Source organism: Mustela nigripes, chromosome 2 (genome assembly GCF_022355385.1).
Source record: "Mustela nigripes isolate SB6536 chromosome 2, MUSNIG.SB6536, whole genome shotgun sequence".
Lineage (NCBI taxonomy): Eukaryota > Metazoa > Chordata > Mammalia > Carnivora > Mustelidae > Mustela > Mustela nigripes.
Window position 1 is genome coordinate 41,425,752 of NC_081558.1, and position 26,401 is coordinate 41,452,152.

Sequence of the window (26,401 nt, forward strand, 5' to 3'; positions counted from 1 at the left end):
AAATTTGAGTAATACCCTTGAATAAGTCCTTAGCTACAGTTACCAAATCCCTAAAAGATATGAGCAACCACAAATTGGTGGCATGTGCATAGTCTTTTTTTCAATACATTTGTTATCTTAACAAATATGAAGGGTTCAGAAGCAATCTTCCATATAAGGAGGACAAGGTTTTATCACAAACCAAGAGTGGCCCAAAAAACATCTGTCTGGATACTGTGTTCTTGCATGGCAGAATGAATGTGGCTCCATTATCCCAATTCCAACAATATTTTCTATTTTAGATATTCATCCATGTATAAGTGGCCATTTATTTTCTGCAGTATACAGAGGGATCCAGAGTTCTTTGAGTATTTCAGAAGTGTGAGAACTCTGTGCAGAGCAAATACACAGACAGACAAAACAATAGTAACAAATGTGATACAAGTCAAGTTGAATAATCTAAGGTTTTGTGGACCTCAGATTGGTAACTCCCACTAGCAATTCAACTCATCCAATGATAACGAAACTGTGTTCGAAAACTTTTTGTTTTGGATATTCCAGTGTTTGCCTTTTTAGATGTACATTATTAAGATTTTCCCTCATGATGACTGTGTACATTTGATGACTACCTCCTTAAAAATTATCTTGTGCAAAAATAGAGTCGTAATGTAAATAGTGAAAACAAACTGGTGGTTGCCAGAGGGGAGGGGCATAGAGGGAAGGGCAAAATGGCAGAAGGGTAGTGGGAGGTTCAGGCTTCCAATTATGGAAGGTGTAAGTCACAGGGGTAAAAGGCATGGCATAAAAAATATAGTAAATGGTATTGTTACAGCATTTTATGGTGAATGATGGTAGCTACACTTGTGGCCAGAATAGGGTAACATACAGAATTGTGGAATTACCATGTTGCACTCCTGAAACTAATGTAACATTGTGTGTCAACTATCACCTCACTTAAAAAAAGAAAGAGTAGTCATGTAGCACCCCTCAAGAAGGTAGAGTCATGGGCCACGTGTTCATTCATAACCTTGGGTGGGTCCCAAAATGTTTTCTGAGAAAAATCTCAGGCCTAACAATCTGCACTTTTCTTGTCCTCCCCCCATGCAGAGGTGCGATTATTGTCTATTCACACAGGTTCTGGTGAGCCACCACACCTTTAATCAGATGATATATTTATTATTCACAATATTATAAATAAGTATTATAATTCAATATTATCTATAATAATATAATTAAGTTGATTTAAATTGACCTAATTAATAATTCATTATGTTAGATATCATTATTTATTTATAATGTTTATCAGATGATAAATATTAGTTCAACTGACTCTTTATAAGCACTGACCCTTTATTTTCCTCTTCTGCGGACCCTACATTCCTGACACCAGACATAACCTTGAGACAATTTCTATTTCAAGCTCACTAAAAACATACATGTGAGAAATAATACGCATGGAAAATTAACTAGAAGAATGTGATCTACCTCTTTCTCAAGAGCCTTAAGTCTTAATATCCGAAGTTATGCTTGGATTGCAAAGAATAAGGGAAAAAAACCCTTTAATACTCACTGAAAAGTCATTTTATTTTTTAAAAAAACATTTTAGATTAATCATTGGAGAGAGAATGAGCATGAATGGTGGGGAGGGCCACAGGGAGCAGGAAAAGCAGACTGCCCGCTGAGCAGGGTGCCGAACTCAGGACTCCATTCCAGGACCCTGAGATCATGACCTGAGCCAAAGGCAGATGCTTAACTGACTGAGCCACCCAAGTGCTCCAAGAAGTCACTGTCTATATTGTAAGAATGTGGACTGTTAGAATTACATTACTCAATGTTCTCTTCATGACAATCTATTGGATTTGGATATACATATTTGCACTTTTATGCCTAGGGAGAGCTGTATATCTCCTTACCAAAATGGTTTCATTTCACCTTAGGGGCATCAAGGACTGTGTAAGTGGCAGTATTTTTGTCTGCGTATTTTTAGCAGAAAGCTCTGAGCCAAAATTGTGCATCTCAAATACATGAATGGATCCACTGGGTTATGTTTTGCAAATTTCCCTCAGATACTCATCCAGCAGGGATTTATTGAACATGTACTATAGATGATGCTCTAAGAGGCATTAGGGATTCCCTGGTAAGAACTGAAGCTGTCCTAATTAACACGACTTATATTCTAGGCAAATGGAATGCTGGCATCTTTAACTTCTCCAAAATATTTTTCTCCCCAGTGTGTAAATCATGTGTACTTTGATAAACTGTCTCAAGTTCTTTCAGGAATGAAACATGACATGTGTAAATGAAATAAACTAGGACAAATCAAGTTATTAAAATGAGGCTAGAGTAATAAAGAAATAATAAATAATAAATACAGTGGTGTATCAATATTTTTAAGTACCTAGAAAAACATGTAATTTATATCAAGTTTTAAAATACTACCATTTTCTTAATTAAGTAAATACTGTGGAAAATAAAGAGCCTAATAAAATCTTAAGGTAAAGTTAAACATGCCTATTTCTTTAGTATTTGAATGTAAAAGGTCAGGAAATAATTTTTTTCCCAAACAAGATAGATTTTTACATATTCAATCTCAATTACAGATTTCAGGACTTCATACTCACAAAGGGTCAATCATTCACATCTTCTTTTAGAAACTGCTCTAGCAATGAAATCTTCATTAAGATAGAATTTTAAAATAACACAAATAAATCAGGAAGTGGAAAACAGATCAAAGTGCAAAATAATTATTTTTAAGTTTGTTAGGCAGTAAGAAATTTAACTCAGTGTACCAACTCATTAGAACTTACATAACAGATCATAAATTATGAATAACACCTTCCAGCATCAGAATGTGGGAGGCAGCAACCATCGCTACTGAAACACATGTTTTTTCCCTTTTTTATGGAAGTGCAATGGCACCTCACCTAATCATCCACTCACCCATCCATCCATTTACCTGTCTCTCTACCTCTATTTCTGTTAAAGGTTCAAGGAGGCCAAGAATTAAGGAACTTTTAAAATTTTTAATAAAAAGCCTCAAGTAGAAATTTATTTAGAAAGCCAATTTTTGGTATATTTTTAAGAAACTTGTGCTGCGGGGTGTCTGGGTCGCTCAGTGGATTAAACCTCTGCCTTTGGCTCAGGTCATGGTCTCAGAGTCCTGGGATCGAGCCCAGCATCAGGCTCTCTGCTCAGTGGGGGCCTGCTTCCTCTTCTCTCTCTGCCTGCCTCTTTGCCTACTTGTGAATTCTCTCTCTGTCAAATAAATAAATAAAATATTAAAAAAAAAAAAAAGAAACTGTTGTGCTAAATTAAATAAGAAAATTATAGAGGCGCCTGGGTGGCTCAATTGGTTAAGCACCTGACTGTTGATCTCAGCTCAGGTCTTAATCTCAGGGTTGTGAGGTCAGCCCCACACAGGGCTCCATGCTAGGTATGGAGCCTACTTAAAAAAAAAACAAAAAAAAAAAAAAAAAGAATAAAGAAAGAAAAAAAATTTAAAAAATTATAGGTATTTTTAAGAAATGGAAACTGCTCAGAAAAGAATGAACTTCACTTCAATAGGTATTTTTTGAGGACTTAAATTGCACTATGTGTTTTGGAAAATAAGACTAAGAACTAGCCCCTTGCCTTTGAAGACATAATCTAATGGCTGAGGGGCATACCTATAGTTCATGTACAATGAACCATAAAATGTGATCATTTAGTAGGAATTTTTTTTTTATAAGTAAGGTACAAATTTATCCAACCCTATCTTCAAAATACATGGTATCTTTTCTTCTCCATTTCACCCACTGTTGGCCTAAACCAAGCCTCCAGTCAATCTTGTCCTGCCATCTACAAATTGCTTCCTAACCAGATTTCGACTCTTCCTTTTTTCTTCAACCCACTCTCCATACTTCAGCCAGAGTTCTCTTTTAACTAGGTCATGTCACATATTTGCATTAAGGCCTCCAATGAGTCTTAACTCTATCTAAAATAAAATCCAACATTTTTATCATGGCCTTTAAGGATCCCATCTCTGAGACTTCCTATTTAATTCACTGGTTGGTTTGTTTATTTTTTTCCCCTGAAGCTTTATATTTTGTTCCTCTCCTGATCTATACACATGACACCTCATTGCCACTGGTTTCCTCCTCATTCTCAAACCAACCTCATCCCCATCTCTGGCCGTTGGGGTGTCTTCCTGGAAGGCACGTCTCCCAATTCCTGGCACGAGGCATTGCTTCTTGCCATTTAGTTTTCTGCCCAAAGTTACTTCCTTAATGAGGCCTTTAAAAAAAAATTAAATTGTATATAATTATATATATATTTTTTCTTTATGGCTAAAGAAATTATCTTTTTAAGATTATGTACTCTGCCTCTCCCATCTGCAATTTCTACGAGGTCTTTTTCAACTTATCTATATTCTCTATTTCCCTTCTGCAAGTCCCTTGAAGAAGGGACTGTGGCTGTCCTATTTGTGTGATTTCCTCAAAGCCCAGGGCAATGCATGGCATGTAGGAAGTATGCCAGACTGCACTTCCCAAAGGTGGCTACAGTTAGATTTCCCATCATACCTGCTCCCCTAGAATCTTGCTACTCTCTCATCAAGAGGTAGACTCTAATTTCCTTCCCTGTGAACCTGGGGATTCCTTAATAACCAGTGGAATGCTAGAAAAGTGGGCTTCTGAGCCTAGACGACTCACCTTCCATCTTGCTACCTTGAATATTCATTCATTCACGAACCCGCATTAGCTGCCTTGTAAACATTTCAAATCCCTAGAGACAGCGTGCTGTGAGGAAGCATAAATTAGCCCACGTGGAGAAAACACATGGAAAGGGCTTGGGGCTGCCAAAGAGAACACGCAGGGAACAGCCAGCTCCCAGCTGCTCTCGCTCTAGCCACTACCCCACTACAGTCATGGGAGACAAGCTAAGCTAATACCTAGTACCAACTCATTAGAATTTATGTAACAGATCATAGATTATGATCTCATGGTTGAGCCTTTTCCCAATTTCTGACCCACAAAACAGTGAAATCTAACAAAGTGACTGTTTTTATACCACTGGCTTTCACAGTGATTTGCTATGCAACAATAGTTAATGGGAGATGTAGATGTTAAATATTTGAGGAATAAATGAATGTTGAAATGAACAAACAAGTATATGGAGCAGAGCCTGAGGCGGCCAGGATAGATAAGCAAAAGGCTCTCTGAGAACCCAGGGAAGACGGCCTTCTGCACAAACAGTTATAATGCACTGTGTTAGGTGATACAATTGGATAAAGAAACCATAAGGGTAAAGCAGAAGAAAGGGCAATTAATCTCGCTCCACTGGGTTTGGGGGAAGTTCCCACCATGAGTAACAATAAGCCAGACCTTGAGGGACAAGTTTGGGTTTTCTAGGTTGAGGAGAAAAGATATTCCAGCCAGAGGAAATTATAAGAGTAAAAAACCCAGGATAAAATAAAAATTCTGTCCATTTCTCCTTTCTCTTAAAATTTATTCAAAAGGCAATGGTACATACCCCTGTCCTCTAAGTTGATAGTGTTAAAAGAGTCAATATCCTTACTTTGAGAGAAAGCATGTGATTTTTCCTATCTTAAACACATTATCAGGAAAAAAAGCAAAGGTAGTATGTGATGATAATGTAAGTTTCTACAATACCATTAATATATTTTTTTCTTTCAATTTTCAGTAAAAAAACAGAACATTGGCTGGGCTGTAGGTAAGCATGTATAGAATCTTGCAGCTTGAGTAGAAATGCTTTATGACCAAACAGATGTGGTATGGGTAAACACACCCAGGAAGTAAAACACATACTCTTACCAAAATCATGACACTGACAAAATATTTTTTAAAGTGGCCTTAACTTTAATAATTCATAAAAATCAAACTTGAAATATGAGTTTAAGAACTGCATGGTCATTTGCAAAATTTAGCTGATATGATTTTTGAAAGCATCAATTCTGGGATGCCTGGGTGGCTTGAGTCCTGCACCTGGCTCCTTGTTCAGCAGAGAGCCTACTTCTCCCTCTGCCTCCTGCTTCCCCTGCTTGTGCTCCTTCCCTCTCTCTCTCTGACAAATAAATAAATCAAATCTTAAAAAAGAAGAAGAAGAAAGCAGCAATTTCTTGGGGTGCCTAGGTTGCTCAGTCAGTTAAGCATCTGACTTTGGCTCAGATCATGATCTCAGGGTCCTGGGATTGGCTGCACTGGGCTCCGTGCTCAGCAGGGAGCCTGCTTGTCCCTTTCATTGCTCTGCCCCTCCCCCACTCGTGTTTTCTCTTTCTCTCTCAGATAAAATCTTTCAAAAAAAAGAAAGCAGCAGTTTCTTTAATAACATTTAGGTAAAATTTATTTACTTCAGGAGGCTGAAGTAATGAAAACTCAGCTGAGAGTTGTAAAAACAAAAGTCTTTACTCACTTTTAAACCCAATCTTTTTACTCCTAAAGTATCTGAGCAACATGATGAAAACAGTTAATACTAAAAGCAACATGAGCAGCAATATCCAAATCCAGAAGCCACTATAAGAAATGCTTCACACACACACTATCCTATTTTTATCTCCGCAGCTCGAGTCCCCTGAGATAAAGAAATGTGAGAGAAATGGAGCAGGGACAGAGCTGGACATCATTTTTCCAAAGGAAACTTTGTCCTTCCTTTGCTTGTCAGGGAAGGTTAGTATTTTTGTCCAACCTTTGCTAAGAGTATGTGCCAAGAAAATACCACCTAACAAACTGGCTAACTTTGCAGTAAGACCCCATTTCACAAACAAGAAAATGAGACTCAGAGGTTAAATAATGGGCCTCGCTCTACCTCCATGGTAATTGAAGTGTCAAGATCTAACCCACACCTTTCTGATTCTGATGCTTTGTTAAAATTAAGTCAAGAAGGAAATCAAACCTACGTTTGGCTTCATCTGACACAGCAAACCATGTCCACAGTACTTAGTATGCTGCATGCCAATAGGCATAAATAATTCACGTAAATAATGACACAAATACCTACACAGAAACTTAGATGTCTGTGGTTAATGGGAGAAGCTCCCTAAGCATGTTCTGGTGGTGGATGGTGGATGGGGTGGGGGATGGCAAAGAGGACGTGGTTAGGATGGCTTCCCAGGAGCCCTATGCCAACCCAAAAGTCTGGATTGCATTGAGTTTTCTCTTGATTATCTTCATTGTTAAATACTAGCTTAATCTTCTCAGAGGCCATGGGATGTAAGGAGCAAATGCACCCTTTCCTCTTTTCTTTATAGCTGGAAGCATGAGAGAAATGGAGGTGTGGGTTAGGGAACCCAGACAGGGAAGTGGGCTGTTCTCTACTCTCTGAGACTGTTGCATACTTACTGAGGTTTCTCAATCTCCCCTCTAATAAAAATGGTCACCCGATGTTCACATCCTCTGAGAGAGGGAGATGGTGCTCTCTCTGGAAAAGAATTCAGGTCAGGCCTCCTTATTTTCCTGATCATATAGGGACTTTAGTAAAGACACAGTTAGAATAAATAACCCAATTCATCTCTGTCTATGCCATCCACCATTTTGTTCAGACGGTGTTTTACCTACTCCTTTCCCCTGTTAGATTTTATAGATCCTTTAGAACACAGCTCCAGGATTGCATCCTATAAGATGCCTCTCCTTCTGTGGAGCTGCTTTCCTAGCTTCCATGGCTGGGACAGCATCTCTTCTCTGTGCTTCTTACTCAATTCTGTACACCCCCATTTTATACAAGGGGGCAGTGTCCAGTTTCCTCAGACCAGCACAGTTTATATGTATTGTCTTGAAGGTTAAATGCTAGCAGTGCCCCCTTTCCCCTCAAAATATCTCAGTTTACAGAATAAATTATATGATCACCATGATCATATAGTCTATCCCATGGCTAACTTTTCCAAACTATGAATATACCATGACTGGGCTCCCTAAGTGCTCTTGCTGTTTTGTATTCATCTGTGTATTCCCAGTGCTGGGCACAGCTCCCACTGCTGAATAAAGATGAAATAAGTGGACAGGATGAGTACCTCCTCTGTAGAGGGAGCAAGGATGTCAATCTCTATTCAACTAATATCCAAGTTCTGAAAGGGGCAATACGACACACATTAAATAAAAGTCTCCTTTGATCTTCTAAGTTCATCATTTCAGGATTAATTTGGACCTAAAAGTACAGGGATAAAGAATTACCCAAGATCTTAGCTGTTTGCCCAAGGGTAGATGAACTGAAATGCACTGAGCTTCTATCTGTGTTGGGTCGCTGTGAGGTACCAGCTGTTACAGAATCCAGTTCTTTGGGTGAAAGAGGGCAACAGACGGCAGACAGAGAAGGGAGCAGCATTTTGAACACTATGAAACAACAACAACAACAACAAAGCCAGGCTCCACTGTATTTAGACAGAGAGGAGCGAAGAAATGTGGGGGAAATGGGGAAAGAATAAAGACAGAAACTTTGGCAAAGGAATCCCTGCTCTTCATCTAAGAGCTTGAGACAAGAGGAAGTGCCATCTAACAGATTTGCTGATAGTCACATAACTCCTAGACATATCTTTACAGAGCAAGACTGTAGTGACTCGTGGTAGCAGTGGTGCAAATGCCAAGTGGCTCTTGCTCTGACAGAATTCTTCTGGTTACTGGCAAAAATTTCAATGCTGCTTCTCAGTGCTGTCGTGGAATTAGCTGATGTTTCACAGAAGGCAAAAGGGACCTGTTGGGAGCATTTCTTGAGCCTTTCAATTTCTCTATGAAGCTACTCATGAATTCAGGATGAATCTAATGTAAGATTGAATGTAAATTTTTGCTTAAAGAATAAAATATAATTTATTTATGGTGTGATTCACCCTTTTTGGTATGCAGTTCTGTTAGTTTTAATAAGTTAGTGTGGTCATGGTTATGACCATGTTAAGGTCAAGATCTAGAACAAATCCCTCACGCCTAAAAGTTCCCCATGTCCTTAAATAGTCAACCCCTCCAGCCACTCTGGCAACAGTGACCACTATTTTCTGTCCCAAAGGCTGTGCCTTTTTCAGCAGTTATATAAATGGATTGATACAGAATATAATTCTTACTGGATTTTCAAAGCCAGTTTCTTAACTATATGTAAAAAGCATGTTAAGAATTGGTTAATACATTTTAAAAGTATTGTGTGGATTATGGGTATTAATATTTGGAAAAAATCTTTACTATTTCTTTCTATAAAAAGCATTTAAATTTCTATAATATTAAATGCTGCCGAGAACATCTGAAACAATTTTAATGTGTTTAATTAGAAGTAATGGGCCATTCTTTGATTTTCTTTCAAATTGAGGCTATTGCAATAAAATATTTACTATTATAAGTAATAGCATTCAACTGAAAGCCCCATTTTTAAAAATAATTGGCTAATGCATTGTAAGTACCACTAAGTGAAAGAGAAAAGTTAAACATTCTTTAAAATATGCCAACTGGCTATTTCCTCTTGAATACCATGCCTGCTTGCATTCTCTAGAGTCTTTTCCAATTTTACTTTGCTTAAAGGAGAAAAAACATCCTATTTCAAGTCCAGCCTTTTTTGAAAATATGTGGATTATAAGCAAATGAATGAATGAATTAAAAAAAAAAACACTAAAATACTGACAGCTGGAGTACTACCACTGAACACTCAATGGGGCAGGGCATTTCTGTTTATTCAGAAAACCTGTTTCTTGCAAGGGAGAAAAAAAGCACAACAACTTTTCTCAGTAGTGGATGATACAAATACAAAACAAAAAGAAAAAGCAAACAATAATAGCAACTTTGCTCCACATTGATGCTAGTAATTTCAAAGATTAGAATATTTGCACACTAGGTGACTTAATATTGACCTTTACTTAGTAAATTGATTGCTTACAAATTAGGACTGTATGCCATTTATCTGAGACTATAAAAACAGACTTCTATACCCCATAACTTTAGTTTCCATCAGCTTCAGAGATAAGGTGTTGACCATCTACCATTTAGTGCTACATACCTTCCAAGACAATTTTATTCAGTGCCACGGTTTCAGCTAAGATGTCATGCTCAGAACACCTAAATGTCTATCTGTTGCTCAAGCCTTTCTCCCGAGTTCCAAAGTCATTTGGTCAACCCCTGTATGCTCATATATTTAGCTGGGTTTTCAAAAAACATTTCAAATACCAACAATCCCAAATAGCACTTATATTTGTGCTTACTCTGTTCTTTCTATAATGTTGTTTGTCTCACTGAATAGGTCTACCGTGCTCCCTGATGTCTAAGCTGGAAATTTAGGATGTAGCCTTGACTCTTTCTGTTTCTTCAGATCATTAATCTAATCAACTCCTAGGTCCAGTGAACTTAACCCCTTCTCTAATTCCTCAGTACTTCTCTCCCTTTTCATTGCCTTTTCTTTACTTCAGCCTATCATACTCTCTTGTTTGGGTAGGTGAATTTTTACTGATTGAGATTCTTGCCTCAAGTCTTTCTGCCACTCCAATCCATGTTCCCCACTGCCACCATTATGATTTTCTTCTAAAGAACATATCAAAATTAAATTTGATCTTCTAATTCTGCTAATTTGATTTTACTCTGTTGCTCCTCAGTGCCTGTGGAAAAAAGCCCAGGCTTCTTGATTTGGATTCCATGTCCTTCCCAGTAATATCCCGGCTCACATCTGCAGCCCTGCTGTCTGTATCCACCCTCACAAAGCACTTTACACTTGAAGTAACCTGAAGCTACTCAAGTTCATAAGCCCCTTTGTCCCGTGCCCTTCCACATCCTTTTCCTCTGCCTGAAGCATTCTTCTTCAGTAAACTCTAGTCACCTTTCAACTCTTTCTGTACAGATTACATTCCCCAGAAAGCCTGCCCAGATCCCTAATCCGTAGATGGGGACTTCTCTGGTAATCACTGAACATACTGTAGTTTCCCATTGAGTGTTACTGTAACTTCTCTGTGTTGCTTATCTTTATACCCAGGGACTTGTCTGATAAAAAATTAAATATCTGATGCCTAGCACAGAGTGAGTACTCAAAATATTTTCCAATAAATGAATGAGCACTTGCTTTTGAGACCTCAGGAATCATTACTGGCATTGTAAGATCTTATCTATTCAGAGCAGCTTTTCTAAGACCTCTGCTGGGAATTAATTCCCCTACTACCTTAGCTTGAAATGCTCTCTGGACTTCAAGCAGGAACACTGATTTCTTCAAAACTATTCTGTAATTTAGGTGACTCACTGACTTAGATCCCCACTACTATCACTGATGCATTAATTACAAAGCTGGTACGGTGCTGATATAGAAACTTACAAACCAGGTTGATTATAATTGTTCAAATGTATTGTGTGATTTACATAGTAGACCTATAGTAGCTTATACATTTTTAGGACATCTTAAATCCTTAGACTTTTTCCCCCCAATTTAACATTACTTTTTTCATGATTTAGGCTTTACATAATAAAGTACATGTATGTGTTGGCTTAATCAAGTTTATTTGCCACCAGCATTCCCTACACTAGGGTGGAGAAAGCTTTCCTCCTTACAAGTTTCTCATTCATGGACAAACCCAAGTTCATATAAAAAACAAAAACAAACCTAAAAAGCTAACATATTTAAAATCTTGCCATAAATACCCTCCCAACCTCCCAAAATTTTGTCTTCTCTTACAGTTTCAAATGTGCCAATAAATTCATCTGTTCCCCAAATCTGATGTGAATTGACATGTTTCAAGTTGCAACAGCCAATGACTGAACCATCACAATAAATCTATCATTTAAAGTGCTTCCCCAGTTTGGCATAAGACTGCAGACCAAGTCAAGAGGGACAGACATGGGGCTTTCGCTGCCAAGTGATGGCCGAGGCCCACTCTGATTTCACATGAACTTGGAGAAGATTCAAAAGTACAACTTGTTCAATAATTGCCTCTAACAGCCTTCTCCCTAAGCTTCAAGCCTCTGGCTCATCAGTGCTTTTGCTGTCCAAAGAGATAAAAGCAAAATCCAAAGCACCAGACTTTGTGCTATGTACTGATGTTTGGGTCTCCTCAAAATTCATAAGTAAAACCATAATCCCCAGTGTGATGCTATTAGGAAGTTGGGTCTTTTGGAGGTGATTAGATCCTGAGCAGAGGCGGGAGGGGGGGTTGGTGCCTCATGAATGGGATTAGTGCCTTTTTTGAGACCCGAGAGCTCTCTTGCTCTCTATCTGCCATGTGAGCATATAAGAAGATTGCTACCGAAACCCAGAAGATGTCCCTTCTCAGAGCTTGACCAAGCTGGAATCCTGATCTCAGACTACAATGCCCAGAACTGAGCAAAAATAAATTTCTGTTGTTCATAAACCATCTGGTATATGGTATTGCGCTATAAAAGCCCAGACTAAGATACTTGGAAGGGACTGAAACACTATGACCCTCTTCTTAAACATGTTTCCTCTTCTTAACCCTATTTTGTAACTAAACGTTTCCTCATTCATAGAGATGTTGGAAATATTTAAAATGAAATGGAGGTCAGTAGTCCTCAAATGAACAGAAGTAACATTTATAACAGGATACATTGCAAGAGTAAACCATCTTCCTCTTTCCACTTAAAATGTATTCCCAATTAAAAAAAAAAAAATCCCAATTTCTCACTGGATACCTATGTGCCCATGAAAACAAAAACAAAACAAAACAAAAAAACGCCCCATATTCCTCAGCCTCCCTTGCATTTAAGTTTGGCCTGGCAACTAATTTCTGTCCAGTAGGGCATAAAAGAAATTATTGTATGGAACTTCTGGGAAGTTCCTAAAAAGGGAAAGAAGTATATCCTGATTTCTATCTTCCTCCTTCCTGTTACTGGGAGAGGACACTGAGAAGCTAAAGCCAAGGGAGCCCTCTTGATTCAGGATATGAAGATAGTGGAACAGCATGATAGAAGGAGTCTGTGTCCCTGAAAATTGTGGATTCCAGGCAGTCCTAACAACCAACCTTTACAGGCATGAATCAGTTAATGAGCCACCCAACTAAAAAGCAAAAAACTTCTATCTTTCTCAGCCACTGTTATTTTCAACATTTTATTAGTAATATATCTTTATACTTACTCATCAGTGTATCTGCAAATATCAGACATTAGGCTAAACGCTCACTTTAGAGCAACTATATAAGGTAGGAATTATGATGTCTTTCATGAGTGAGGAAAATAAGACTCAAACATGTTACGTAAGGGACCTAATGGCACCAAGGTAGAAGGTGGCTAAGTCAGAAACCCCAGATGAGATTCCAGAATTTATACTTCTTTTTCCTGCTTTACCCTATTACTCTATAATGTGGGAGTAAATCCCTCCTTGTGTGCCTGTAGCTAAAACTCTTAATCTTCTTATCCACTTTTGAAATTAAGATTAAAAACCTCTGCCTCCTATAGGCACTACTGTGAGGACAAGTGGGTTTATTATTGTGGAAAGCACTGAAGTCCTTGGGATTTAACCACTATTTAATTTATGTAAACAGTTAAAACTATTTAAAACTTTTTTGAACACAAAAAGTCAGCAGTTATACAAGAAGACTTCACTTCCAATAGAGCCACAATTAACTAATTTGTGCCACAAGCCTACATTTGTTTCAGCTGGTTTACAAAATTAAACTCCAAATCATTAATTAACTTCCTGTTCCAGAAATCCATTCTGTGAGGCCCAACATTTAGCTGGATTGTGTTCAACCACTCAGCTCACAACTTTGCCTTGTCATCCTGCTGTGGCTGTCTTTAATGGAAGTGTCTCCCATTAAATACAGGAGGAACAGCAAGTGGTGCTGTCATACCAACTCACAAAAATACCTTGGTAGAGGCTCAACCCATTGAGCTACCCAGGTGCCCCAGGTTGTGTTCTCGGGGTCCTGGGATCAGTCCCCGCGTCGGGCTCTCTGCTCAGCGGGGAGCCTGCTTTCCCCACTCCCTCTCTCTGCCTGCCTTTCTGCCTACTTGTGATCTCTGTCAAATAAATAAATAAAATCTTAAAAAAAAAAATACCTTGGTTAAGACTGAGGGTTGCTGGGGGGAGGGGGGTTGGGAGACGGGGGATGGGGTTATGGACATTGGGGAGGGTATGTGCTATGGTGAGTGCTGTGAAGTGTGTAAACCTGGCGATTCACAGACCTGTACCCCTGGGGATAAAAATATATTATATGTTTATAAAAAATAAAAAAATAATCGGACGCCAGTGTGGCTCAGTGGGTTAAAGCCTCTGCTTTTGGCTCAGGTCATGATCCCAGGATCCTGGGATAGAGCCCCACATCGGGCTCTCTGCTCAGCAGGGAGCATGCTTCCTCCTCTCTCTGCCTGCCTCTCTGCCTCCTTGTGATTTCTGTCTGTCAAATAAATAAATCAATCCTCAAAAAAATTAAATAAATAAAATAAAAATATAAATAAATAAATAAATAAATAAGTAAAAATTTAAAAAAAGAAAAAAAATACCTTGGTGTCTTGGTAACATACAAGCAGTTCAACTTGGTTCTCTGCGTTAAGACACTATAATTTTTAAAAAGGAAATCCACGTTTCTTGGCCTAGGGTTTTATTGTTTGTGTTCCCTCATCTCCAGAAAGAGTAATTTGGATTCCATGACTGCAAAGGCTAAGACCACCTCAAAAATTCTGGACTCCCTATATAAAAATGTGACAGGGAAAATGCTTAGCTGTTATGTCTAGAGTCAGACTCGGATTAAAAGCCTGGCTATGTGACTTGAGGCAAATTATATAATCAAAGTTTTGTTTTTCTCATTAGTAAAATGAAAAGGGTTATATGATCTACAGCACATCATAGAGTTCCAGGGATGCTTAAAAGAGATAATGACAATGTAGATAATGTAGACTTCTGCATCAGTTTCTACCTGCTTCTGTAATAAATTACTGTAAGTTTAATAAATTGGCCTAAAATAACACAAATTTATTATTATATAGTTATGGAAATCAGATGTCCAGTACAGGTATCACTGGACCAAAATCAAGATACCGCCTGGGCTATGTTCCTTGGGAAGGTTCAGAATTAGTAAATGTTCCTTGAGGTTGTTGATAGAATTCAGTTCACTGTGGCTATGGGGCTAAAATCCTGCTTTCCTTACTGGCTTTCCTTTAAAAGCCATCCAAAATCCTTCGCTCATGGCTCCCTTTCACCATCTTCAAAGCCAGAGATAGCAAATGAAGTCCCTCTGAAGTTTGAAATGTCTCCTGCCTCATCCTTAATTGTCACACAGCTCTGACAAACGCTTCTGTCATCCTCTTTCCCTTACGAGTGTTCAGATGGTTACTGCGAACCTCACCGCATAATCCAGGATAATCTCCCTATCTTGAAGCCACCTGCTTAGTAACTTTCATTTCATCTTCAACTTGAATTGTTTTCTTTTGTCATGTATGTAACACAATTATAGGTTTACGGGATAAGGACATGGATGCCTTTGGGGTCAAGACTCTATTTTTCACAAGCTCTGAGCATAATACCTGGCATGTCATTAAGTGCTCAACAAATAATAATAGCTAGTATTTATGTTTACTCATCACCAGATAGTGACTTAAGGGCTGTAGGGATATTTATATAGTTCATCTGGCTAACAGTCCCCTTAACACACTCATATCTTCATACACATCAAAAATGAGAAAATGACAGGGCTCCTGGGTGGCATGGTCAGTTAAGGGGTCTGCTCTTGATTTCTGCTCAGGTGGTGATCTCAGGGTCCTGGGATGCAGCCCCGAGTCGGGCTCCATGGTCAGTGGGGAGTCTGCTTGAGGATTCTCTCTCCCTATCTCCTGCCGCCCCTCCCCCCACTTGTGCTCTTTCTCCCTAGAACAAATAAATAAATTTTAAAAAAATAAGAAAAGGAGTCAAGGAAATAAAACTTTTCATTGTGTAAGAAAAAGGCAGAATGAATTGAACCCAGGCAGTCTTGGTCTATAGGCGGTACCTGTAAGCCTCATTCTTCCTCCTCATTTTAAATGTTATTATAACAATCAGGAAACCACGAAAGCCTTTGCTTAAACTAATACCAGGAATGCTAAATTATTTCAGTATAAAGCTACAGCAACATTGGCATTTATTTGGCATATGCTTTTATTATATCTTCTCTTCTTTGTCCTAGGATATGGGCTCACCTGGATCCAGGACTGACATTTCATCATTCTATTTTGAGTCTAACCAGGTGGCTGAGAAGGGAAATCCTTGCTAAACTAAGGTATTCTGTATGGGAAGAAGACAGATGATCTATCTACCTCTTTTTAGATTTCAAAAATTGGGGTGCCCTGGTGGCAGAAGTCCGTTAAGCACCTGCCTTCAGCTCGGGTCACCATCTCAGGGTCCTGGGATGGAGCCCCACATTGGGCTCCCTGCTCAGCGGGGAGTCTGCTTCTCCCTCTCCTTCTGGCCCTCTCTTCACTCAGGCTCTTTCACTATCTTGCTGTCTCTCTCAAATAAATAAATAAAATCTTTAAAAATATAGGTTTCAAAAATTGCTTACTATCTTCATGAGAGTATTACAGAACCAAAAATACTACCATCTTCATTTTTCAACAACTTGTATTGTACTTGTTTCATATTGAAAACCTACTTTGACACACCAGGGAAAGAAAGAAGCAAGCAAATCACCATTACTTTGGACAACAAAATACCTTTCATTCTCCTGCACAATCACGTCTCCTTTCTTCCATGAACAGAGTGGTTTGGGGGAGGCTCTAGGTTTACAGTCTAAGCTGACCACGCTGCCCACTTGTACCTGAATCAGCTTCTTCATTGGAGTCTTTGAAAAATCTGGAGCAGAAGCTGAAAGGCAAGAAAGATGAGAGAATGATAATTTATTATTTATTAAATAAATTAGAATTTAATATTTTAAAATTCCTGGAAGTTCCAAGGTTGACTTTATAACCACTTTGAAAGTTTCCCAACACACAGATGTCAGTACTTGATTTACTTAATTGACTGGGCACCGCTCACAGGATTTGGGGGCTTAAAAACCAATTCCTACTACTGTGTTTTCTAGAAGTTCTAAATCTTGGGATGATTACCTTACATAGGAATTTTTGAAGTTTATTGTGAAGGTTTTTTTTTTTTTTTTTTTTTTTAATTCATGAGAGACAGAGTGAGAGAGAAAGAGAGAGGCAGAGAGAGAAGCAGACTCCCCATAGAGCAGGGAGCTCGACATGGGACTCTATCCCAGGACCCTGGGGTCATGACCTGAACTAAAGGCAGACATTTAACTGACTGAGCCACCCAAGCCCCCAGTTGACTGTGAAGTTTTAAAATAGCTCAATCGGAAGCTATTAGAATGAAAGAAATTTGGGGCACCTGGGTGGCTCAGTGGGTTAAGCCGCTGCCTTCGGCTCAGGTCATGATCTCAGGGTCCTGGGATCAAGTCCCGCATCGGGCACTCTGCTCAGCAGAGAGCCTGCTTCCCCCTCTCTCTCTGCCTGCCTCTCTGCCTACCTGTGATTTCTCACTGTCAAATAAATAAATAAAATCTTTAAAAAAAAAAAAAGAATGAAAGACATTTATCACAAAAATTTCTTGAAAGTTAGTTCTATCAGGCAACAATAGAGTCAGTCTCTCCCGTGATTGCTGAGACTCAGCACGTGGCACAGCATCTGGCACTCAGTAGGTACTCAGTAAATGTCTGTAGAATGAAGGCTGAATACTGAATTATTATTCTCTTGCATAAAAGTTATCAAGATCTATTATAAAATTTTTACATGGTTAGGTTTAACTTCTTTGTTGGAGGAATATATAATAGGAATTACTACATTAACATTACAGTAACATTACAGTAACATTAAACATAATAATATGTAGAGAACCTTATATGTGGTAATAATGCACACAGTGCTGATCCTGAAACAACACCTGAAATTCAAGATACATAATAATGTATTGTTTGAATGAAATGATACTTTTCCCAGAAAATCAGCCTTCCTTTTATTGCAAATGTGAAAAAAGTGCATTTCTCCTAATGTCTAATGTTCTGTTTGAAGGAAAATTCCAGTGAATACAATGTATTTTTTTTTTCTGGGTAAGTGGAGATCATATAGCAAATTATATTATATAGTTATATATTAGATTATGGATAAAGAAGATATGTTACCCAGAGGTCACTGGCATTAAAACTTAGGATCTTAAAATAGTACTTTCAACTAAAAAAAGCCCTTTTTATTGAATGAATTACAATACATTTTTAAAACTTTTTAAGAGATTTTATGCATTTACTTGAGAGAGAGAGAACAAGCAGGGGGAAATTCAGAGCAAAGCTGTCCTTCTTCCATTAGACTGATATAGTCATGAAAACTGAATGTGTTGGGGAGCACCATGTAGACCCTGATGATGTGATGATGCTTGAGCCCAGGATCATGCTCTGCTCCAATCCAAATCTGTACTTTCATTACATGGAGCAATAAATTTCACTTCTTCTTTCTCTCTTATGTGTTTCATGCTATGCTATCCTCTCATTATTCTGGTTGATTTCGGGCATTTACCTCTTACAAGTATTTTTCTGGATAATCGCCCTAAACATGATATAATATTTTCTATACTTTCATATACTTAAAGTGCAAGAAGAAGAAAATAATTCAGAACTTCAAATATTGGAGCCTTGTTAATTAAAACTTCAGTATGCCCAATGCTGGATGCTTTGAGTAGGGTCTCTAAAAACAAAAGCAACTCCTTGTGGATCAGTAAAATATTGTTTTGAATTCTGTTTACTTTTCTGGCCTGGCAACAGAAAACACCAAGTTCACTTATTCTCTTCAAAGGCATTGGTTAGTTTATAATATCAGAGTTGGATAAGATGTTTGAGGTCAACACTGTTTCATTACCATTGCACTATTTCAACCTTTGAAGCTTATGCAGGCCACAATTGCTGCTTTTCCTTAGAAATCATAAAAAAAATTCCCTGATTAAAAATCTTGAATGATGATACTATTGCTAGACTGTAGATGCTATAGGAATATAATAGGAGAAGTAAATATTTCTGGTTTTAGCAAAAATGAAGATTTAAGAAAAAAAAAATATGAGAAGAGAAGCTTAGTCTTACCTACAACCTTAAGTTCAGCACTGGAATAGACGAGACCATGTTTGTTTTCTGCGATGCACTGGAACATGCCAGAATCAGTCACATTTAGGTTCGATATTGTAAGGGCACCATTTTCTATCTGTATTCTCTCCTAGATGATAACAAAAATCTCTTGCATATAAATGTATATATCATTTTAAAGGAAAAATGAAAACCACTATTCTTTCAATCATACACAAACCTCCCTCATTTCCTTCAGAGTATTAGGCAATCTGGCCTGAAATGGTAACATTTCCTTATTTGAAAATCTTAGACTGATTTAACATAATAGCCACACATTAGAAATATTAATAAACACCCTTCAGTCCAAATGTCTATCAGTAAAATAAATAACAAAGTGAGAGGTAAAATACTGTGGGCATTTAGTTTTCCCTATGGTTAAAGTTGTAGACTTTAAAAAATGTATCAATGCTTCTATCCTGTCAACTGGAAAGGTTTTCACCATTTTTGTAATCATGCAAATTAAAGACATTATAAATTCTGTACATTAGAAAAGGTTCCAGAAAATATATTTATTAAGGGTGTGTAGGTACTATGACAGGTTATATATAGAAATTTGAAGGAACCTAACTGACTTAGTACACGATTTTTTAAAAAGAACAGAAATTACATGGCTTAAGAAAGAAATTGATTGAGAAAATAAGTACTCATGTAAGAAGGTAACCACGTAACAACACATTTTGTCTCCAGAGGCCATATCAAGTTGTCATACATGGAAAAAGAAATTATACTCCACATTTGATTAAAGTCAGGTCTTCTCTAGTTTCAAAAACAAAATAAAAAAAAAGTAATCAGTTTTAGACAAAAATCATAAAATCATCTTTTCCCGGTGAAATTCATTTGTTGAAAACATTTCCTTCTTGGCAGACTGGGTACTTGATTTTATAGATTTCCCCCCTTTACTCCTTTTTAGATGCAAATGAATGTGTGCAAACTCAAGAATTGACTTTGGCACTAGGTATGAGGAAGGCATTTATTCAAAACAAAATGAAGGGAAGAAAGATTAACTAGCCTCACTACCTTACCTCGAGCACAAGGGCTTCTCCATTTTTCAACCATCGGTAGGAGGGTTTGGGCTTACCACTTGCCCGGCATTCCCAAAAAAGATTGTCTTCCACTGCTATTTCTACATCTTTTATGAGCTGAACCCAATGAGGCTTTGCTGCAAGGAGAAAAAAAAAAAAAAAAAAAAAATCAAACCACCCAGCAAATAAAAAGTAAATACTTTCTACAAATGGATCTAAACACTGTGAACAATGGATTAATATGAGCATAGTGGCTAAAATTATATTTAATACCCTATTTACTAAGTGGATGTGGGAAACATTTCTAGATTTGAGAATGAATGTTGCAATCTGTCACTTCCTAAGCCAAACTCATTATGCCTTCTCTGTTTTCAAAATTCTGGGCACTGTGTTATGTTCTTTTCATTCTTTCTTTCTTTCTTTTTTTTTTTAAGAGGGAGAGAGCAGAGGGATGGGGATGGGGGGCAGGAGAGGGAGAGAGAGAGAATCTCAGAATCTTAACCAGGCTCCATACCCAGCACAGAGCCTGAGGTTGGGCTTGATCTCATGACCTTGAGATATGACCTGAGCCAAAAATCAAGAGTCAGAGGATTAATGGGCTGAGCCACCCAGGTGCCCCAGCACTGTATTATATAATTCAGATGTGTATTAGTAGCTGGTAATGCAGGTACACAAAACAGACTCCTTTCCAAGCGCATTTGTGAATCATAAGGTCACAACTGATGACAACTTAATACATGAATGACAGCAGATACTAGTCTTAATTATGCACTAAAAATTAATATCCGTAGAAGGGAAACTTTGAGAGCTGAGGAAAAAAACATTTCCCTCAAGTTAGAAATAACTTTTAATTAAATACAAGCCAATGAGCATCTTATGAACCTCTGTGTGAATTAAAATGAAGGCAGAGAAAGATGGATAAATTGGTTCAATTTGAATCATACGATTTTTTATGAAAAAGAAGTTGCTCATGCAACCTTAAATTATGTATGCAAATCAGCAGCATCAAGTGGATTTATCATTTTAGAAGATATTTGGAAAATTCTTTTTACAGATGAAAGCAACATACCGCTTACAACTGAAGCCACTCAATAGACACAGTATATTCAGCCAAGTCTCAGCTTGCATTTTAAATCCAAAACTGGGAGGTGAGATGTCTTACTGGTTTCACATTGCATTATGCATGTGATGTCTACTGTGGGATTCACATTTGCATCCTCCATATGGAGAAACAGTTTATCTATTTCTATTTAATTGCAACCATGGGAAGATTTGTCTTTCCATTCCTATCTTGTAAAATTGCTTTTTTATTTTTTCTTTATAAAGGAAATTGAAATGAAAATGTAGCTATTTAGCTTTTAGAGAAAATGTACTGGTCTAAATTTTACATTATTATTTTTTATATAAATGATGTGCCCAGTCTGAAGTGTAGTTCAGTTTAAAATCACTTCACTCTACTTACATTAAAACACATTTTCTTCTTTTGGGAAATATCAGCCTTCATGGAGTAAGACTCCGAAGAGACTCACACATGAGTCCTTGACCTAAGACTCAAGTTTCTAGCAAAAAATTCCACTGGCTTCATATTACCACCATTCTCCTCCTCCAAACGGGAGGATAATTTGCCGGACTGAAGCTAATCCTGAGATCACGACTGCCATGTTAATTGTGATTTCCCGTCTTATTCTATCACATGAGATCCAAATATCCTATCAGACCATTTCTTACATGAAATAATAGAATGGATAACCAGAAAAATGCCATGCACTGGTAGAATATACCAGGCAAGCCAGAAATGTAGTGTAACTTTCATGAAACACCCTATCTCATTAATTTCTGATTTCTTGGGTATATAGCATATCACCTACCTAATGGAATAAAGCAGTAGTCTATCTTATCTAGTCAGTATACCGGATGACGTTAGTTATCCCTTGTGTATCCAGTTTCTCCTTTCTTTATTTGTAAAATCATCCCCATTTCTCTTTGAACTATCCTTTCTTCCATCACCTCACACTGTCCATAAAATTTAGGGGAACCTGACCATATTCCCTGTTCCAAACAGAGGCTCTGAAGTTGTTTAAGACAATTCTCCTTGCTAGTGATTGTTTTAGGACTAAACTGTGGGCAATGAGATTTGAGAAAGGAATTTCAAGATGTTTTGGAGACAGGAAGAATGAGCAAAAATTGATATTCTAGTCACTATGCCTGGCAGCCATTTTGTGACACTACCAGAGACTATCATGCAGAGGAAGGGAAAAGAGAGATAAGGGTAGAATCAAAATGACCAAGAAACTGAGCAGGGCCCTTATTCTAAGGTACTTGAACACAGTTTAGCTTTGAATTTCTTGTCCTAGGAGGCATGTAATTGTTTATTATTTGCTGTTCCACAGAGCTAAAACACTCCTGCTGAAACATTCAGGCACTTGGAATATCTTCTGTTTCCTTATAATGCTCACTTCTTACCCTGGGTCAAGTAATGGTTTCTCGGAAAGGCTTCTTTGGAGTTTTCTCCTATGAGAAAAAGGCACTTGTTCTGGATGGTTTTGGAGCCGAACATTCACATGGCTTACGTGCTCACCAACCCAGCTCTTCATCATCCCATCAGCATGTAGACTTTGACCCCAGGTAACCTCACCTTGCTGCTATGTATTCTAACGCAATAATGTAACAAGAGGGTTAAAAAAGACAGAATGACTCATGATACTATACCAGGCCTCCATTTTGTCTCTGACAGATCTTTAAATCTTACAATAGTTGAACAGGTGTCAATCTCATCATAACTACTGTAGATTTTTTGAGGGAGGTCGTAAAATGCCCTATAATTTTAATATTTGTCTTTACAAATGTTTTCCTCCCTGAAACATTTATGTATGCAAACTGTTTCTATCTCCAATTTCTAAGATAAACAGAATGCAGTACAATTTGCCTTTCACAAAAGTGGTCAATTCCCACTAGTTTTACAATGTTTATAACGGTTACACTGAAAGTATATATTCATTGAGCATATATCTTTATGTGTATTATATTTTTAAAAATTGACTTGAAAAACTTTTTGAAAAAAAAGGTTGTTTAATTTTCCTATACCCATAGACTATAAATAAAGGTACCATTATTATCCAAACAGAACAGTACATCAAGTAAATGTGATTATAAATTAAAGGAAGCAAACACAGCGGAGTTACATTATTGGAAGGGAGAGAATTAACACTGAAGAACTCAAAAGTCTAAGTTGATGTGGTTTGTCTAATGCAGTAATTAACGAGTTCTCTAGTCAACAGTCTTTTTCTGCCTTAGTAAAGATCACAAAGGAAGATAAAAAGTCACATTTTCCAGGGGAGAGCACAGATGCAAAGGAGATCTCTCCCTGATATGATCAAGTGTGTAAGACATTACTTGAAGGAAAAAAGTGAAATATTCATTTTCATATGAATCATTTTAAAATGCAAATAGAATATGTCATGCCTCCGACCTCATTGCAAAATGTTACTGTTTTTTAGTTCCCCCTAAATATTCATCATTTTAAAAGTGGCAACAGAACAAGTTGCACATTGGCATTCTGCCATAAATTCCCACCACCCAAAATTTTATTGAGAGAGCACAATCTAAAAATCCAATTTGCCCAAAACAGAAGCTCACCGTAGTAAGTGAGACGCCCCCTGGCGACATTTCTTCCTCGTGAATTCTCAGCAATGCATTCATAGGAACCTGTATCTTCCTGTTGGAAGTTTGGAATTTCAAGCACACCATTGAACTTCCTCAGTTTAATCTTACTGGGAAAGGGGAGTCCATCACTTCTCCTCCAATTAATCTGAGGTACAGGACTAAGAAGAAGATTTTCAGGTTATTGCTATTTTAAACAAAATCCTGGATGCATTTTAGGCTTGACAAATTAAACCTTTTGGAGCAAAAAGGCACCAGGTTTCAAATGCAGAACATTTCCAGTTGTCACTTACATAAAATTGATACAAGGATTTACCTCTATTGATATATCAAGAAAATAAGTTGTGCATTTTCCTGAGTTAATTAATGATTTAGAGAAAAAAGTTGAGCACATAGCCACTGTATTTTATAATATGACAAACAAACAAGCAAAAGAAAAATAACACCAATCTAGCTCATGACATTAGGCCGTTACAGTCATTTGCTGCAAACTGTCTTATATTTTATTTTTCCTTTGGTTCCTAAATGAAAGAAGATTTTAGAAAATAAGGATGAGTCAGTCAAAAACTATCTTGATCTTTTACAGCAAACTATTTCAGCACATTGGAGTAAATGTTATAAAACTTACTTTCCAAGAGCAAAACATTCCAATTTCACAGTTGCACCTTTAGCTGCTGGAAGAGTTTCTGGAAACTGCACTTCTATTTTTGGTTCATATTCACCCATCACACCTGTAAACCCACAATTCAAGGTTAATAGTTTCAATATTTCCTTTAGAATTGTCCCCCACCCCTTTTTTTAACATAAAACTTCCTTTTGCTCCATTTTGAACTAGTTGCTCTAATGATTTAAATTACTCACTAGCCATCTGTTGGGCACCTTTCAAAGCAGAGATGACTGGGCCAAACATGCAACATTACTAAACATCAGGGACCTTGAATTCCATGATTCCTAAATTACCGTCTGTAGAGCAGTTCCCAGAAAACCATTATACCTTTTACATTGTATAAAATGGGAGGCTTTTTCATTCTGCATTTAATCTGGACATTTCTAGTCAAAGTGAAATATACAATGTATTATGACTTCCTGAAATATCCTAAAGAACAAAAATTATGGTAGGGAATTTACTTAATGGTGCCCTGGTAGCAGAGAAACCAATCTTAAACTTATTAAATGGCACCCCGGAGACAAGAAACAGTAACTTAATAAATGAGAAAGGTCAAATTCAATTATAACTGACTGGAAAGAAATGCTTAGATAATATGTGGTCATGGCATTGTGCTGTATCAGATATGGTTTTGTGTAAGTAGGGCAGTTATATAGGCTTACAAATCTACTTCCTTTGAAGTTCATGTGCTTCCTTGAAATAGCCATGAAGGGGTTGAGGAAACACATTCTTTTTTCTTTTTAGCTTTATTGAGGTATGATTAACAAATAAAGATTACATATATTTAGACTGTAAAACCTGTTTTTTTTTTACTGTGTACAACGTGATTTAATATATGTATATGCTGTTAAATGATTATGTCAATCCAATTAACACATCTAGCACCTCACATAGATACCATCTTAATTTCTAAATATTCTGTGGTAAGAACATTCAGGTTGACTCTCTTAGCAAATTTCAAGTACATAATACAGGATTATTAACTATGATCATGATGCTGCTGAAAGTGGGGGAAATGGTGAGGGGGTGGTCAAAGAGTACAAACTTTAAGTTATAAAATGAATAAGCTTTGGGAATCTAGTGTATGTATTTTTTTAAATTTTTTAAAATTCAAATTCAATTAATTAACATACAATGTATTACTGGTTTCTGAGGTAGAGGTCAGTGAATCATCAGTCTTACATAATACCCAGAGCTCATTAAACTCATGGCCTCCTTAATGTCTATCACCTAGTTATCCCATCCCCCACCTCCCTCTCTCTAGTGTACATTTAAAAAATTTTTAAGAGATGCTTTATATCCTGTAACAAGATAACCAAAGCTTTAAGAACCTCAAGGTGCCTGAAATCAGGACAGGTGACTTCATGACAATGTAATTTGAGCCTCAGACTCAGAAGAACCTCAACCTTGGTTCAGTGATCTCCTACCACCATCTTGAAATTCTTAATAATTTCTGAACCATGGAGCCACCATTTTTATTTTGTATTCATCCTGAAAACCATATAAAGCTGGTCCTGGGTAAGGTCCAGGGACCTGTGGTTAATGAAATAATCTTCATCACTGTACTCATAAATATTTTTTGATCCTCCCCAAAATGAAATAATTCTTCGTGATACACTTTTCACTTTTCCCCCTTTGTTTTTGCTAGTATCTACAACATTTACATTTAGAGTTGCACCTTGAAAAATTTCCTACCATCAGAACGTAGCACCAGAGGAGTTGGGGAGCCCAGCACTCTGGCATTCATCACCGTACTGGTCACCACACATGTGTAATTACCCACATCGGATGGCTCGACCTTGGCTATGTAGAGATGGCCTGTCTCTTGAGAGACAAATCTCCGACTATCTTCTTCAACAAATGATGGATATTCATTGAAGATCCAAGCATATGATAGTTCTAGTAAAATTTGGGGGGAAAAGAAACTCCATTAAAGAAAGCTTTCCATATTATACTAAAAAATACACAAAACTGTCTTTACCACAAAGTACTGCTGAAAGCATGAAAGTCATGAGAGAAAGAGTTCTGTGAACCGATTCTGCGGTCATT

General features: G+C 37.5%; 1 protein-coding gene across 1 annotated transcript in view; it reads right to left on the bottom strand.

Annotated features, from left to right (window-relative positions):
- Nucleotides 1–26,401, bottom strand: part of CNTN3 (contactin 3) — a 338,845-nt gene that overhangs the window by 76,722 nt on the left and 235,722 nt on the right. Inside the window, exons 6-11 of the mRNA XM_059390166.1 lie at nucleotides 26,048–26,251; nucleotides 24,314–24,416; nucleotides 23,662–23,846; nucleotides 20,026–20,162; nucleotides 18,962–19,091; nucleotides 16,554–16,704 (exon numbers count right to left, since the gene is read on the bottom strand). Coding sequence (XP_059246149.1) covers nucleotides 16,554–16,704; nucleotides 18,962–19,091; nucleotides 20,026–20,162; nucleotides 23,662–23,846; nucleotides 24,314–24,416; nucleotides 26,048–26,251 — 910 coding nt within the window. The remainder of the gene's footprint in view (nucleotides 1–16,553; nucleotides 16,705–18,961; nucleotides 19,092–20,025; nucleotides 20,163–23,661; nucleotides 23,847–24,313; nucleotides 24,417–26,047; nucleotides 26,252–26,401) is intronic.